The following is an 18,926-nucleotide window of genomic DNA, read 5'->3' as shown; positions in this document are numbered from 1 at the left end:
AAGCAAGTTTATTATTTTCCTAATTTCAGAGGGAGAAGTGGGTGAGATTTCAATTGTATCAAATTGCATAGGTATGGCCTCTTCAATTAACAGCCTAGCATCTTCTAATGAACACCTGGATCTTACTATATCCACAACATTTAGAAAATGATTATTAAAAATATTTTTAACTTCTGACTTTTTGTTCGTAAAGTTTTCATTCAATTTGATGGTAATACTGTCTTCCTGTGCTCTTGGTTGACCTGTTTCTCTTTTAATAATATTCCAAATTGTTTTATTTTTACTATCAGAGTTGCTGATTTCAGACATGATACACATACTTCTGGATTTTTTTAATAACTTTTCTTAATATAACACAGTAGTTTTTATAATGTTTGATAGTTTCTGGGTCACTACTCTTTCTTGCTGTCAGATACATTTCCCTTTTCCAGTAACAAGATATTTTTATACCCTTAGTAAGCCATGGTTTGTTACAAGGTTTCTTAAGAGTATATTTAACTATTTTTTTGGGGAAGCAGTTTTCAAATGCAATTACAAAACTGTCATGAAATAAATTATATTTTAAACTGGCATCAAGTTCACGGTACACGTCATCCCAGTCTAACTGCTGTAGTCAAATGTGCCAAAATTCTTCATTGCCTCCTTTCCTCCTCAAAACATTCTGCAAATGTCAAACATTGTGATTTTGAGGCTAATAACTTCAAAGAACTTCAACTTTCAGGCATTTGTTGACATTAGATATTTTAATTAGTTTTCACTGCCAATTCTAATAAGTCATTTTCTTTTCATATTTTACGTAAATCTGATTTCTAAATTTCACATTGGTGGCTATTTTCTTTTCAACTCGCAACCACTGAAAGCATGTGAAAAATGAAGTACCAATCTCAATACCTCTCTATAGTAAAACATTCACTTGTATTCAATTTTTACAGAACTATTGCTCCCATTTACATGCTGTCAGTAGCTCAGTACAAGAAACATTACAAAGGCCTCACAACAACATATGGTACACTTTTTTCTTATTGTGAACATTTCTAAATGGAGATGTTAAGTGTTCTATGGCACATGCCATTAAGAAAGATCTTAGCAGTGAAATCATTTTCAGTGTGATGAGTGTGATACTTATTGAATTAAATAATAAAATTACAGATTTACCAACAATATCTCAGTTAATATTATGCACTGTTTATTATGGCAAATTGCGTATGTTAACCAGTAGTGAGGATGTAAAAGGATAAATAACTTGAGGAGGGGGGGGGAGTAAGATAAAATGCCCACTGTCTCCCATATACAAGAATTCACTGTACACAAATCTGAATAGTGCTTGAACTCAAGAGAATGATGCTTCCTTTACAAGGAATGTGAAATTTCCTATGACATCAAGTCTTGTCAGCAGAATTAATATCTCTAACTAGGTCTGTTAAAATTGTTTGAAAACACATGGAAAATATTGTAGTGTATTATCACTGTGGTACACTCAGTTGGCGGATTGTGGTTTGGAATGAACTGTGCTGTAAGAAGTATATCAAATTATAAATAAAAACAAATTATAGTCTTAATGTACTGAATTTTCAAATGGTCCTAATGTGACTGCCATAATGTATTTATTATCCTTTTTTATAATTGGCATGTAATGACAAATGTTAAGTTTCACTTGTGTGCAGGATTACAGTACTGGCAGTGATAAATACTTTTCTGTTACGAATCTGTCCTGAAGACTTATTCCAAATATTTCTGTTTGCAGGGTCCCCTTTCCAGTTCACTGTTGGTCCTCTGAAGGATGGTGGTGCACACAGAGTTCATGCTGGAGGCCCAGGTCTGGAGCGTGGTGAGCAAGGCCAACCGTGCGAGTTCAATGTTTGGACCCGTGAAGCTGGTGCTGGCTCTCTTGCCATCTCAGTTGAGGGACCAAGCAAAGCTGAAATAGACTTCAAGGATCGCAAGGATGGTTCCTGCTATGTCAGCTACATTGTCTCAGAGCCAGGTGTGTACAGTAATGAGTATTTAAAAAAAAGGTTAGTTTTGGACAACAATATTTAAATGAGCTCCACATTTTTAGTCAACTTTTTGTGGCAGTTTTAAATATTACATGGTAGGAAGGAAGTTTTAATGTCCATTTCAAGGATTTCAAAACAACTTCCAATAAATTTGAGAAACACTCTCATTCCATAACGGTCTGGAAAATGTTTCTTAAACACCCACTGTCTTCCCCATCCCCTTTCAAAGGATTATGCTTATCACAGATGTTTTTCAAATCTACAGGTGTGATATTATCATTACAAAAGTTTCTGATCCTCAATAAAGTACTGTCTTTCAACGATAGTTACACACCTAGATAGTTTCCATTTTAATTGCACTTACTGTCAAATACAGTGTAACTGTAATAAAGTTGTTCTACAACTGAATTTTTAAAGTAGTGGCAAGCATCTATTACAGTCTGTTGAGTGTTACAGAACATCATTTGGATGGTACATGTATTCTAAGATGAGAACAGTTCACCTGATGTAAATAGATGTCTGGTGTTAGCATACTTTCATTTAGTTAATTTATTGTGCTCATGTTGTTATCACTGGATAATCATTATGAGCAATATACTAGCACTTTTTGTGGCAATTTTACCATTAATAACTGGTAAAGGAAGAATACTCGCTTCCTGAAAAAGCAGTGTTGATGTCTTTTACATAAACATCTTTGTTGCATCAAATTTTTCAGTGTTTCTTGTGGAACCCACGATTTGTCTAGCATAGCCCCTTATACACTGTAGTTAAAGAAGAACTGAACAGTCCTCATCCCCCCTCCCCTCAAGAGAAAAAAATCTGGTGCAAGTGCAAATTTTCATATTCAAAACTCTATACTGTTTTGTATGATGTCCTACTTCTGCCAATAGATGTATGTTCTTCTTAGGTAACTGGAGATAAGTCATGGAATAAACTTGTGAATGATACTTCTGTCAAAAGCCAACATAAGACAGTTATGTATTTCTCCCAAGCCATTGTTTCAAGAAATTATGTACACAGTATCACACGACATTAAAATTTGCAATGTTTTTAATACAGCATCAGTCAGGATGTTTGTAAATATGTATTGGAATACTGGATATAAAAGTCAAGATTGTCAGGGTTGTTGAGGAATTCCGTAACTAACTTGGGTAAAAAATATGTTTTCATTTGATTGTATAATGTCTGAAGACCTAATTTAGAACTCCAAGAACTCAATTTTATGCTTTTGTTGGCCCTATGATGCAATGTGGATGTTCTATTTTTGTGAATGGGCAGTTCTGAATATAGCTGTTAGTATGAATGCCATAACTTGTCAGAGTAGAGGGGAAGAGCTAGAAAAAGCTACCACCTCCACAGCATGTTCCTTTTAGAAAAGATCTTTGGGTTCCAGCCAAGTAGTCCCACCCATTTCAACATGTGCAACGTTGTCAAAAACTTGTCGAGATGCCAAGAATAATTATCTTGGTTCTAAATTTGCACCGATGAGCAAAGCACAGATTTGTGGAGAAAGAGCAGTGCTGGAGAGGCAACAGCAGCACTCTTGTGGAAGGTGCAGCAAGAGCAGTCTTCAATGGGGGAGTATAATAAAACTCAGCCATTCCATACATATAAAGTATGTCAAGAAATAAAGCTGAACACAAACAGTGGTGCAGCCGAAACAAACCAGAGTAGCTTGTCACAGGTTCAACCAGATGGTAGGAAAATAAATAGATTTTTTTACTTTATTTTTAATTTTGCATGGTAATTTATAAATTACTTTGTTTTGATTCTTTGTTCCTGTGTGTGAAGATCCATTGTGAAAACTTAGTGTTTTTAATGGTCATCTTTGATCTCATTGGTGAAGATCATCTTGCTGGGTGTTTCACTTCCATGCAACTTTGTATAATACTTTCATCTGCAGTTTGTTTTTCTTTTCTTGAAGTGTTTTGTGTAGTGAACTGGAAAGTGACAGTGTAAATATGGATGACTTTTTGAAAAAATTGTGTCCATTAATGTGGTTTACCACATTCTGTAGGTACAGAGATCAGTCTTGGAGAATATAACATGGCTTCAAAAGAAACATGAGTGGGAATATTGTGATTATATCAGTGTAGCTGATGCCACAGAGCCTTCAGTATGCTGTGGAAAAATGTTGTTTAATTTCATTTGTGTTGTTTTATTTTTCTTGATTTGTAGACTTCTTCTGACAATTGTTTTTTTCTTATGCATATTAAAGTGAGAAAAGCTTTCATGTCCTTGCTTCTGCGGATTGACAATTTCTTTAAACATAGTCTTCCATTGCATCCTATGTTTCTTCTAAAGTCAAGTATTCTATACACATCTTAGCAAGATCACTATTGCTTACTTGAAAATCTTTTACCATCAGTTATTGGTTCACATAAGAGACTTCTAAGCAGTGTTTACTTAATTTTACCAGTTTACTGTATGCAGTTTAGCTGTTCGTGCTAACTTTATGAACTTGCTAGGTTTATTTCCCCTGGATGCTTAATATTTATAATTACTCATAATGAAGTGGAATACACGAAACTTTAATTTATTTTTGAAATGCACTGAAACTTCTTTGCTCATCTATTGATGTTTTTGCATTTATCTTCATAATATTCTTTCTATCGAACTCTGATCTTGTGAATTATTACAAAGCACTGCACAATTCATAGTGTTCAGTATAAGTGTACAATTAGCTACGTTCTAAAACAAATGTGACAGTATAAATGTGACCATTCCATACAAATGTTATCTACAGATATAATTAACAATATCGCTGTCACGATACTATATTGTGCATCCACTAATATACTTTGTTTCTGCTGTATATGGCCACTTTCTGTGCTTGTCATTTGTATTCTCTCATAAAGAATTTTTACTTAATGGTGCAACTGCCATACTTAACTGTCTCACAGATAAATGAAATTATTATTGTATTTTATACTGCAAGCTGTGACAGTCATTGTTCACCTCATTTGCTTGCCTCTACCACATACTGCTTAATTCTTTAATACAAGAAGATCATTGTTAATGAAAAGGGTAGTCGTGCAGTGATCAATATCCATAAAAAAATTGATTTTGCTATTTGTGTATTTCATTACGTTGGAAGGGGACATAAAATAAAACAAATTTACCATGAAAACACAGCAAGTGATTTATTAAGTATAAGGCATCTGTGATAAAAGTTGTGAAGTTAGGGTATTTTATTACATTAAAATGATCTTCATTTTTCTTTTTTAAAATTTAAAGTAGCAGTTTAATGAGACTTCAGATTTAATGTTATCAACGTGTAATTTTGTTTTAAGCCTAAACTATTAATCATCATTTTCTGTTTTGTTTTTCCTCCTTTCTCTGAATATAAAATGAACTCGTGTATCACAATGCAAAACTTTATCAAAAAGAAAGAATCCAATGATCCTTAGCTGGAAAATGGAGATTTGAATTGAAGTTGACAGTGATTTATCAATTGTGGGAGTAGCAGATGGAGATCAAAATAAATATTGTGGAATGCACTCTACAGAACTGTAGCAGTGTGATAATCCTAGTCCACAGAGCAGCTGAGAGATGGCTGTTGTAACAGTACTGTGTTGTAGGGGTGGGGTGGGGGGGAGAAAGTGGGTAGCTTAGGTTCAGAAGAGTGATTTTTTTTCATTTCTTGTCATTTCTCCGCGGCATTTTCTAATTCAAATTGCTAGTCTATTGAATTTGTACTAGTCACATTGCTTACCTTGTTGTAACTTCCTTTGCACACTTTGCAGCTCTTTATTGGATACAGGTGTGAGGAACAGATGCAGTTTGTGGGCAGAGAATTCAGATATTAATTTATTCTACATCTAATATCAAATAGTAAAAGTAACACATCTTTGTTTGCTGTAGTTACAGCATCAGTTGCTATCAGCAGATTAGGATGTAGAAATATTTCATTATTTCATTTCATTTATTATCATCCTTTGCATCATTTACATGATATAGGAATTGGCATAATACTGTCCCTAATATGCACAGCAGAATATTACAAATTTCTATCAAACACACAAAACTAACATTATGTTGAAAATTAAAACATTGAATTAAAATACACAAAATTAACATTATGTAATATTTTGAAAATTAAAGCATTGAATTAATGGGGTGTTCTTTTGCATGCTCTTTTAACATGTACCGTATGTGATGAATTTATATATATTTAGTACATTTTGGAAAACACATATTACACATAATTTAGAGTTAAAAGAGTATAAACAAGACATAGAACTAACGATGAGAACAACATGATATTGACAATACAACTATCAGTTAGTGATTTAAGGATTCAAAATATTCCTCTATGCTATGAAAACATTTATTTATCGCAAACTTTTTTAATTCTGACTTAAATTTTTCTTCCTCTTCTGTTCCCCTGATGCAGAGTGCCAGAGCATTATACAGTTTTATTCCATAGTGGCTCACATGTTTTTAAGTTTTTGTTTTTCTTGTTCTTTCTACATGCAGATTCTTACAGATATGTGTATTATAGCCATGAAGATCTGAATTTACACGTAAACTACTCAAGTAATATGTACAAAGATGATACTGTAAGTATGTTCAGCTGCATGAACAAGGGGTTGCAGTGTGATTGTGGAGAGCTGTGTGTAATAATTCTAATGGTCCTTTTCTGGTATTTAAAAACTTCCCTCAAGTGGCATTTAGATGCACCCCAGAATATTATTCCATAGAATGTAATAGAATCAAAATAAGCCGTATCCACTAATCTTGTACACTCTGCACTGCAAACTCTAGAAATTATTATCAGTGCAAAACATGCTTAATTGAGTTTTTTGGATGTGTGTGTGTCATGGTCTTTCCAGCTCAAGTGCTGATCAGTGTACATGCGCAAAAATTTTGTAGACCAGACCTTATCTATTTCACGGTCACTCAGTGATAAATGGTGATGACCCTTATCATTTACTTTCCGTACCGTATGTAATTTGTTTTATTTAAATTGAATGTTAACTTATTAGCATAAAACCACTGTTGCACACTCTTCAGAACCTTTTCACCTGTAGTGAATAAGGATTTGCTGTCATCACTTATAATTGTGCTTGTATCATCTGTAAATAACATAATATTTGATGATCTGTTGGGCCTTTCAATGTCATTTATATAGATTAGGAATAATAGGGGGCCAAGAACACTACCCTGAGGGACACCTACTGCCACTTTCGTAGCATCAGATACCCACTTTATTTTTTGCTTATTCTGAGATGAGGTGAGTTCCACAACCTGAGTTTTATCTTGGAGATAGGATTCAAACCATTTCCTCCCAATTCCTCTGACACCTATTGCCTCCAGTTTGTCAAGGAGAATTTGATGATCTGCTGTATCGAAGGCCTTGGAAAGATCTAGGTTGATTCCTACCACACATTTGTTATTGTCTAAATTTCTAATAATTTCTTCTGTATAGGCCTGTATGGCTGTTTCTGTGCTGTGACCTGTACAAAAACTATGTTGACTACAATTTAGAAGATTGAAGGTGTAAAGGTAGCTTATGAGTCTAATTTTTGTCAGTTTTTCAAAAATATTTGATAAAGATGGAAGGAGGGATATAGGTCTATGGTTTTCTATCTTATGTATATCCCCTATTTGAATAATGGTTTAACCTTAGAAATTTTCAGCCTTTGGACCTTCATTGAATGATAAATTGGCAATAGGTACCAGTGGTTCCAAGATTTGTGAGGCGACTTTTTTTATTATTGTCACTGGCACTTTGTCCAGTCCTGCAGACATTTTGGGTTTCATACTGCTAATTACTTTCAGTATTTCATATTTATTAGTGGGACTTACTATCATGCTACTGACTACTTTTGGTGCTGTTGTTTTCTCTTCTTTGGTAAAGCTTTTGCTTAATTTATCAGATACACTTAGAAAGTAATTGTTAATGTAATTGAGCAAGACTTCCTTCTATATTTCAATGTTATCACTAGATTTACGTGCAATATCCTGGTCTTTAGAGCTTCTTCCTATTTCTCCTTTAACAATTTCCCATGTAGTCCTTGATTTATTTTCTGACTTCCTTATTAGTCTATCATTATTTAATACTTTTGCTATATAAACTACCCTTCTATATACTTTTTAGTAGTTACTAACATGTTTTTTTGAAATTAGGGTCAGTATTAGATTTCATTTCAGAGTTTAGTCTTTTCGTAGTGTTGGAAGAGTTTTTAATGCCAGATGTGATCCAAGAATTTGTGTGTCTATGGCTAGATGAGCTAATTTTAACTAATCTTTTTGGGAAGCACATTTCAAAATTTGTCATGAAAAGAGAGGAGAAAACACTGTATGCAGCATCTGTATCATTTTGTGACAATACTTCTGCCCAAGATTCGTTAGTCAGCATGATACCAAACTGGTTGCAGTTTTCAGGAGAGAAAATTCTCTTATACCCATGATGTACTGTTTTTGTATGTATTGGAACTGTGAGCACTTTAATAATACGTGTGTTATGATCAGATATTTCTAGGTCAATATTCAAAACTTTTGTATCTGGGCTTTCTATATTTGAAAATATATTATCTATAAGACTTTCTGAAGCGTTTCTTACCCTTGTAAGACTGTTTATATTAGAATATAGGTTTAAACTGTGTAGAATATTGAGGAAATGAACTATCTACCAACATATTGACATTAAAGTCCCCACATAACAATTATTGATGAGAAGTCATCATGTATGATGCTCAGCAATTCTTCAATCTTTTTTTTTAAAAAAATATGGGTCACCACATTGTAATCTATACACTGACATGACTGTTATTTTCCATTTTTTTTTTACATTCATTTGCACTGCTGTTGCCTCAATGTTTTTCTATGATCAGGATTTCAGCTTCAGGCCTGTTTTTCACTTTAATATCTGATTTTACATAAATGCAGACACCCCCATTCTTGTCTGTTTTCCTAGAAAAATGACTAACCAAGGTATATGGGGAAATATTAATGTTTTCTAATTCATAATTTTTGCACAAATGCTCTTGAATACAAATACAATCAACACAATAATCACTGGCCTCAATCTCGAGATCTAGAATTTTATTTTTGAGACACTGTATATTAAGGCTAAGTAATTTTAAGCTGTTGCAACTCGGTTAAGAGGAACTCTTACTTGTATTGTCTGGTGTCAACGGTTTCTTCGTGTTGAGGCTGGGTACCAAAAATCCTTTAGGGACACAGGTTTCCTGCATCTTGTCTTTCTTTCTTCTGGATGTGCTGCAAAATGCTGGAATTCCTGTTGTATCTGATGACTCGCTGGATGTAAGCATATTTCTTGCTAATGATGTCGCTGTATAGTCTGTAGCTGCTTCTGATACTGTTGGAGTTGTTGTGGAAGCTTCATTTGCTTCAGCTACTTTTGTGGCAAGTGAAGATTCTACTGCTTGATCTGTTGCCAGTGAATCAGTTTCATTTTTATGTTGGAGAATTTCAGTTGCTGTGATGGGCGGTGGTAGTGGTATGGTATGGCAATTCTTGTCTTCAGCTGCTAACACTGCATCAAGTGTTTCTTGACTAATGAATGCTTTTCCAAGATTATTTCTGTGTAGCCCATGCCTGGTAAAATGACTTCTTTCTGAAGATGGTACATTCACGTATGTGGCATTTGGGAAGCTTCAGCATATTTTTTCAAATTTTCTATTAGTAACAGTGATTTCTTTGTTGACACAAGATTTTTCCATCAGGTCATGTCTTTTTGGTATACTTGAAACATTGAAGTTCACATTTGTAAGTTTCTGTAGTGTGCTTCTTAGCAATCTTGTGGCAAGTTTACTGTCATTCCTATAAACGTCATTAGCATCCCCGATTATTAAACAGTTTCTTCCAGGCTCCAAAAAATGTTCACAGTTTTTAGAATTTCACTCAAGGGAGCGCCTGGTTTTGTTATTCCACTAATCTTAAACATAGTTTGCATGTTACACATGATACCAGCTAAGCCCTTTCCATGACTGTCTGAGAGCATGTAAATATCTTTGTTCTTCTTACATGTGGTTGTCATGTTCTCATGATACGTATGTTCCCTGCTAATTATATTACAGGTATTTCCTTGCTTGTTATTACAAGACTTCGTACTTGACTGGTTTTTAATCTCTGCATACAATCTCTGATATACAGATACAAAGATTTACAATTCAGCCAGTCTTCAGTACAATGAATATTCTGTAGGTGACGAGCCCTGACCGCTATGAAAGTTTATAAATGTTATGAAATGGCATATACATAAAATGGTGCTCTGTGCCTTGATATTTGAACTTGAGTAGACCACTTGTTGGAGCTCTGGAGAAGGGATTGCTTGCATATCATTGGCAGTAGCGTAAGCATTTGTGGCAGTGCCCTTGTGCCATGGTGGCAGCTGTAGGAAATGCAGCAGCATGATTGGCAGTGCACGTTGCCATCTACTTCTGTAGTAAAATGCTCAAATGGAAAAAACATGCTTCCATGCAAACAACAGTGACAATGAACTCCTTAACAGCAATGACATGTATGAGGGGTTACCCAAAAACAAACCAGAATTATTTTTTAAAAGCCTGCATATTTTAAAATTGTTTAGAAAACAACCTTATCCCCTTCAAAATACTCTCTATTACAACCAATACATTTGTCCCACTGGTTCAAAACATTTTTTGTAGTCACCTTTAGAAGTGGCTGACAGCCCCTCCCTAATTTTATTCCTTGACTTCTTCAATGTTGTCAAATTGGTGTGCTTTCATGCCCCTTTTCGCGTGTGGAAATAAGACAAAGTTGCACGGAGTCAAGTCAGGTGAGTAAGGCGTGTGGGGCAGTGGAACCATGCCATTTCTTCTTTCAGGCCCAAAAAGATTTATGCAAGTGGCAACTGAAGAAAACTTCACAAGTAAGGAGTTCTAAAAAAGTGTTTTATTGGATGACCAGTTTTGACAGAGCTATGCTGTCATCAGCTCTTATGCTTTTTGAGATTTGACAACATATTGTCCCCCTCAGTGTTAGGAGTTGCTTCACATTGTATATGTACATCTCACTAACATGAAGATCACTACACACACTGTCAAAAGTGCTCATCCAGTAAAATGCTTTTTTAGTAATTTGGCATAGAAAGTTTTCTTAAATTGCCATATATTGCAGATTGCCCCCCAGACTGACTGTGTCAGGAATATATGTTTATGAGAGTTTTGCATGGCATACGGGAAGTCTGATAACATTAGCAAGTAGCAAAAGAGGACGAGTATCACTTGCACGAATTGGAGAAGAATCTGGAAAGAGTCAAAAAAGAATGTGATAAATTGAATCTAGGCACCAATGTGATTGTTTGGATGCATGATTTATAAGCAGCACTTCCTGCACCTAAAGGGGACATCTCAGTTTTCTATTACAAAAGTAAACTGTCTATTAAATCTGACAATATTTGGCTAAAAAATGAAATGAGGAACTTGGTACATGTGGTATGAGGGAGATAGAAGCAAAGGAGCCATTGAAATTGCCATGTGTGTACAAATTAAACTATAGTTATGGTTGTGATTTGCAAAGAAGACAACTACAAAATTACATGTAACAAAGTAATTGATTTTTATTTAGATACTTCATTGCTGAAAAAGTATAAAAAGCTACAACTCATAACCAGGTTCCTGATAGCTAAGAGCACATTGATAACTCCAAGTCATTATGATTAACAAAAATAGTTTTTAAAACATATAAAACAGACATTGATTTAACACTAACATTTCGATGCAGCAAAACAGGTAACATTGGGCTACTTCTAAACAGTACTTTTTTTCCTCAATGCAGGTGAATACCGTGTGGGAATCAAGTTCAATGATCAGCATATACCAGATTCACCTTACAAGCTGTTCATCTCCCCAGCTATGGGAGATGCCCATAAGCTTGAAGTTTTCCAGTTCCCCTCATCCGGTGTGCAGGCTGATAAACCCACTGCGTTCCTCGTCAGGAAGAACGGAGCTAAAGGAGAATTAGATGCTAAGGTAAAACTTATACTTTTTACTGAAAATTTTGAGTAAATTGTTATTGGTGGTTAACCCACATTCTGCAGATTTGAGAATGTGTGATGACCTATGTAGGTAATGCCAAATATTTTGTTTGAAATAAAAGGAAATTAATCATCTGATTTGTCAAATGATAGCAGGTCTACCACCGAATATGTTATTGAAGATTTATCCTATCAAAACTAATCTTTGTAATTCTTAAATCGTGTGTACCATTGGAAGTCGAGAATGTCAGTTTCTTTCTTCTGAGAGTCTTTAACCTGATTGTTGAAAGTTCCCCCAGACATGTATTTGACGTCTTGAAATGTGTAGCCGTACCTTTTGTTAATAATAATAATTATACTGTTTGCCATTACTCAAGATGTCGAAACTTTGTTCCTCTACAAGAGACACCTTTCAAGTTTACGAACAGTGCTATCAAGTTGATACATTATTACTGTTTTTAAAATTTATCTTTCACCATTGTTTAAACAATGGGATGTAAGAAGTAGACTAGTTTATTTATTGTGAGTGTTTAAAGAAATAGTGTTGCGGAAAAATGGAAATTGCATATGAAGATTCCTGTCTGATGAGAACATAGAATCCAATTGCTCCGCTCAGCTGTTGGTAATCAGTCAGAGAAGAAAGGACTGTTTACAATGGTTTTACTGGATTTGGTGATGGTGGTGGTTCTGATGACTTTCATGAAGGTCAGTCAAAATTGGTTATTAAAAAACCTCTGTGCTGTGCACAACAAAATATAATTGGAAAGCATCAGCATGAAACTTAGCATGAGCTAGGAACATCCTTAAGCATATTCAAGACTGCAGTACATTCAATTTTGCCTGGACATTTAGTTACGTACATTTGTGGCAGTAGAATCTTTCTGCAGTCAGCTTCAAAAGGCTCTTTCTCTAAATTCTCTCAATTCTGTTTCTCAAAAAGAACATAATATCCCCTCCATAATTCTTGCATGTTTATCAACCCTGCCTGTACCAAATCTAGCAGCGTGCCTCTGAATTCCTTTCGTGTCTTCCTTTAACACAGTCTGGTGGAAACCCAAATACTTGAGCAGTAGTCCAGAATAGATTGCACTTGGGTTCTAGACATTGTCTCTCTTACAGATGAATCACACTTTTCTAAAATTTTCCCAATAAACTAAAGGTGACTACTTGCCTTCCCTGCTACAATACTTACATGCTCATTCCATTTCATATCCCTTCCATTCATTACACCACCTAGAAATTTTGTCCAAGTCATCTTGTGTTCTACAGTCACTAAATTACACCTTTCCACAACCCACAGCATCATCAGCAAAGAGCTGCAGATTTCTGTCCATCAGATCATTTACTTGTATAGAGAACAAGAATGGGCCTGTCACAATTCCCTACATTGCTCCTGAAGATAACCTTGTCTCTGATGAACATTCACCATTGACAACAATGTACTGCGTTCTATTACTTAAGAAATCTTCGAGCTGCTTACCCACTTATTGAAAAACGCCATGAGGAGTTCAGGTAGCACCTATACCTTGTCTTCTGTGATCTCAAAAAGGCCTTTGACAGAGTGCCACACTCTGGCAACTTGGACACTTCTGTATGGTGATGATGTGGCACTGGCTTCTGAAGGTAAAATTGACTTGCAGTGTCAAGACAAAGCCTGAAATGACTGACTTTCAGAAATAGGTCTGTGCCTTGACATAAGGAAAATACAGTATCTCACCACAGATCTAAATGACTTTGATGCCATCAGAATGTGATGTCAACATCCCTATAACAAGGACTTCTAAGTACCTAGGTTTCACAGTTGCTGCTGATGGAAATCTCAATGTGGAAATCTATAAACATATTTGAACAGCACTTGGCACAAATGGCATTCTGTAATTGGTGTACTCAGTTTCAGATAGGCTAAAGGAAAAAGTATACCAATCTGTAATCCATTCTCTTGTACTGTTTGGTGCTGAATATCGGCCTTCAACAAAATAAAGAAGTGGAACAACAACTTGTTGTTGTGGAAACAAAGGCACTCACATGGGCACCTGGATTAGCACTGCATGATCGTGGCACAAATGATTAAGTTTGTCAGTCATATGGAGTTGCACCAATAGTAGGCAAGATGAGAGAAGCATAGGCATGTTCTAATAGAAGACACAACAGTGACAGGCTGGTTTTAGTTGGAAAGTAAATTGTAAATAGCCTGTAGGACAGCCTACAAAGTGCTGACTTTGATACCCTACACAGAGGTCTCAAGATCTAAGGTCTGCATCCTGATCAGGCACAAGATTGGATGAAATGGCAACAGGGAACCAAAACATCACATGCCACCAATATGTGGCACAAACACTAAGGAAGAAGAAGAGGAGGAGGAGGAGGAGGAGGAGGAGGAGGAGGGAGAAGAAGGTGGTTTAGCTATGAAAGAGTTTTGTCCCTAATGGATTCTGCACAATTAGTCCAAAGCTCAAAAACAGGCTTGTCAGTTGGTGTAAGGAAATACTAAAACAATATGCAAAAGAGGAAATGAAAAATCTGTATACAACAATGTAACAAGAGAAAAACTGTAGATATATTTGCACAAGCCAGAAACTAAGCTCCAACCAATGCTTTGAATGTTTAGAATGAAACAAAGCCAACTAAAGTCGTTGGCTCAGAAAGCACTTTCAAGAAAACTGCATATTCCTGCAATTACACTGTACATGTCACATCCATTGCTTTAGAAAACCAAAAAACAGTTAATATTGAATTGTGTAAAACAATTGGTTTCACACACGTCATCAGTGAAAGGGAAACCAACTAAATACATTGCATCATTCTTTCCAAAGTAACTTGACTTGTTTCACAATCTGTCAAACTGTTGATTATTTGGTGGAGAAAAACACGAAAATAATATTTCATTACCCATATTAACTTAATTTATCTACTGGTGACTTCTTTTCAGTCCCTTGTGCCAAACAAAAAATATGTGGAGTGTAATTTAAATCACCTCAAGAAGTCATTGAATCTTTCCAAAACCATATTTTTGAGGTACCAACATTAGAGTTGAAAAAATGTGTCCAGGATTGGTTCTACCACATGAAAAAGTGTATAAATTTGAAAGGTGAACATTTTGATAAACAGTAAAAAGATTTGTGTCAAATGATATTTTCCTTCATTGCTTTTGTCATAACACTAAAGGTGGCCATGGTAGTGTTGCAATGGATCTCTGTAGTGCTGTGATTGGTGACCTAATGTGCAAGAAAGTCAACTATTAATTGGCTCCTAAAGAACATAATGAATTCTCTTGGATGTACAGCATATTTTGCTCTCAACATGCTGTCCTAGCTATTTGGGACTCAAAATGATGGGACAAGCTAAAGTTCAGAATGAAAGTACAAAATATACTTCTCCATGGTATCACCGAAGGTGAGGCTAGGTTGCAGGCTATGATGTGTAGTGTACTTCTGAGCTATTTAGGTGGAAAGGAAGGAAACTGTCACCTGTATTTTACACTTCTGCAAACTCGGAAGCAACTTATGAAGGAACAAATTGTTTAATGTGAGTCAGGCCATCTTGACAAATTAAAATTAATTTTTCTTAGGAAACCAACTGAATGATTCTTTCATTTTGGAGTGATGGTTTAACAAGTTTCTAACCTGACATTTTCTGATGGAAATAATACATAAGGCTTGTCAGTATATCACTTCAAAATGAACAATATGGCTAATTTTGTGAGAAGAAACCATCAGATTACTTACATCTTTTGTACTGTCAAAACTAAAATATTATTTCCACAAATTACAAAATACTCAGATACATTCCTAGCACAAACAGTATTACTAACAAAGCCTGAGACACTGTAGAAACAAGTAATCACTCACCACATTGTACAAGCTCCTCGACTCCCAGTGGGGTAGACTGATTATAAGCGAAAATTTTAATAGACTTTTTATACTTTCTGTTCTATGTGTGCTAAATAATTTTTGTTGTACTGCTGTTATCACTTTTAAGTGTTGAAGAGAGAAAAGCTTTAATGTGTTTTACCTATATATGTAGAAAAATAGTAGTAAGGAAACATAGCAGCTCTATAAGAGTCTGCTTTATTTATTTATTTTATTATTTTATTGTGAATTTTTTCCAAACCAATAGCACTTTCACTGGCAGCTATATTTTAGTAATATTATCTTTGCACAATATCATCTAATGTACAAACTTCACAACTAAAACCAAAATGTGATGGAGATTAAACTTTTTTGCTATGGTAGAACACAACAGAAAAGATTTACACCATTTTGATAAGGGAGTACAATATGACCAGCATGGAATCTTAAGTTTTATCACAACAAAAATGTAATTGGGTTACATCACCCTAATAATTAGTAAAGAAGTGTAATGTGTTACATTAGCTTTCCACTTATCTAACTCTTTGTTAAACATTCAGTTAGTAAAATGAATATGATCAGTTAACAGTTCATCAGTGTTTGTCATCAACTGAAAAATCCAAGTGAACTATGAAGCAGTACTCTTAAGTGATCTAAAATAACAGCTAACACTAAAATCTGTGCTCGTTTTCATTAAAAGTTACTAGGTGACTGATTTTCACTTTTCTTTTTATAGATTGTGGCTCCCTCTGGTATTGAGGATGACTGCTTCATACAATCAATTGATTCAGAAACTTATTCTGTGCGTTTCATGGCCAGAGAGAATGGAATTCACAACATCCATTGCAAATTCAATGGTGTACATATCCCAGGATCCCCATTCCGCATAAAAGTTGGCAAGGAGGATGCAGACCCTGCAGCTGTACATGCTCATGGAAATGGGCTGGCAGAGATAAAAACAGGTATGTTTATAAAATATTTACAAAGTAATAAGTATCTTAATGCTTTGTTTAAAAAATTTCATTGTGTCAGCTGTACTTCTCACCCATTCTCCAAGAATATATACAATTTATACAAGCAGTTTAGTGAATTATTGATGTGTGGACTATAGAAATTGACATGGGCAGCAATATTCTGAATGGAGAAGGTGTAAACTATGGGAGAGTAAAGTTTCATACAATCATTTTGTGGAATATGAAGGAACATCTGGTATAGTGGTTGAAGTAAAATAAAGGATAGTAAAAACAGAGCATATAAGTACAGAAATAATTGAACAAATCTAGAAAATTGAAGCACATATAAATGGATAGTCTTCTATGAACCTAAAGATGCAAACATAACAAATGTAAGAAAGCTAACTGTCATCAAACTGAATGGCTCAAATGGTTCAAATAGCTCTGAGCACTATGGGACTCAACTGCTGAGGTCATTAGTCCCCTAGAACTTAGAACGAGCTAAACCTAACTAACCTAAGGACATCACAAACATCCATGCCCGAGGCAGGATTCGAACCTGCGACCGTAGCGGTCTTGCGGTTCCAGACTGCAGCGCCTTTAACCGCACGGCCACTTCGGCCGGCCCATTAAACTGAAGATTGTTTAAATAGTGCAGTAGTGCTCTACTAGCAATAAATATGTGACTTATGGTGTGGGTTTGTCTTAATATTACCTGAAACATGGCTTGCCCAGTCAGCTGTTGGTGAAACCATAGTTTAACAATGAATTTTTGGTGGTAAATTTTTTGTGGTGGTGGTGGTGGTGGTGGTGGTGGTGCTATTTAGGATGCCCAGAATCATGATCTTCAGCACCTAGTAATGAATCAGACCTACAGTGCAATAATTGTTAATCACATACACAAAGCACTGTGGGATTTGAAATTCATGAAATGTTCCAGAAAAAGTCTTGGAACAAATGAGAGATTGAACACTGAACTTTTCAATATGCAATGGACCATCAAGCCACATCTAATGAAAACATCAAAATAACACCCTCAAAAAATGGCAAATGCCATATTATTAATGCATGGCTAGAAATACCTCAGATAATCACAATAAAGTATTGATATCAATAACTGTTAAAATATAAAATAGAATATTACCAAGACAATGAAAGAGAAGATGCACAAGAAGAGCTTTTGTGAGAACACTTCACTGGCAGAACTTCTACATCCTTGGAAGACAGCATACAATTCAACTCAATAAATTTATTCATGTAACACTGAGCTGAAATATAGCCAGTGAGTAGTTTGAAACTTTTGCAATAGCAATACTATTAAAGGTTTCTCCTTTCCATTCCTTTGCAGAATGATAAAAAGAGGTAGTGTAAGGAGTGTTGTGTGACAGATGTTGTGGCATTCAAGTAGTTACTTTATTGCATAGAAGACGAGAAACGAATAAGCACTTATTTTTTAATTTAGTCGCTAAATTTAAAGTTCTTGCATTATATCTAACCATGTTCACTTTCTGTGCTTCACCATTGAATATCATTTCCAGGCCAGAAGACTGATTTCTTAGTTGATACGTGCAATGCAGGAGCCGGCACATTGGCAGTAACTATTGATGGGCCTTCAAAAGTATCAATGGACTGCACAGAAGTAGAAGAAGGCTACAAAGTTCGTTACACACCACTGGTTCCAGGAGACTATTACATTAGTATTAAATACAATGGGTACCATATTGTTGGATCACCATTTAAAGTTTTGTGCACAGGTAAATAGTAGTGTAAAATTAAGAAATTTAATGTTATTAAAATTATTGTCTCAGATCAAGGCTATTCTAGAACCCATGGCTGCATAGTGAATATAAGTACAGATAACTGCAATCAGCTACTTTTGAAACATTAATTTATTCCCATAAACTAGGTTTCAGACCTATCCAAGCTCATCTTCAGATGGGACACACAGAAGTTACATGTTTATTTCCATACTGTGAAGTGGCAGTAATGGCAGCTTTGTAGTTGATATCCATCTGGTAGCTTCCATTGTGACCACAGAGAGCCCATTTTAGTCAATATAAATTTATACCACCGAGCGAGGTGGCGCAGTGGTTAGACACTGGACTCTCATTCGGGAGGACGACGGTTCAATCCCGCGTCCGACCATCCTGATTTAGGT

General features: G+C 35.4%; 1 protein-coding gene across 2 annotated transcripts in view; it reads left to right on the top strand.

Annotated features, from left to right (window-relative positions):
- The window catches only part of LOC126248178 (filamin-A), a 564,033-nt gene that overhangs the window by 540,522 nt on the left and 4,585 nt on the right, over positions 1–18,926 (top strand). For both annotated transcript variants that reach the window (XM_049948949.1, XM_049948948.1), the window contains 4 exons: positions 1,745–1,984; positions 11,769–11,962; positions 16,552–16,777; positions 18,307–18,522. In XM_049948949.1, coding sequence (XP_049804906.1) covers positions 1,745–1,984; positions 11,769–11,962; positions 16,552–16,777; positions 18,307–18,522 — 876 coding nt within the window. The remainder of the gene's footprint in view (positions 1–1,744; positions 1,985–11,768; positions 11,963–16,551; positions 16,778–18,306; positions 18,523–18,926) is intronic.

Source organism: Schistocerca nitens, chromosome 3 (assembly GCF_023898315.1).
Source record: "Schistocerca nitens isolate TAMUIC-IGC-003100 chromosome 3, iqSchNite1.1, whole genome shotgun sequence".
Lineage (NCBI taxonomy): Eukaryota > Metazoa > Arthropoda > Insecta > Orthoptera > Acrididae > Schistocerca > Schistocerca nitens.
The sequence above is the reverse complement of the archived record's forward strand: the minus strand, read 5'-3'. Positions and strand labels throughout refer to the sequence as shown.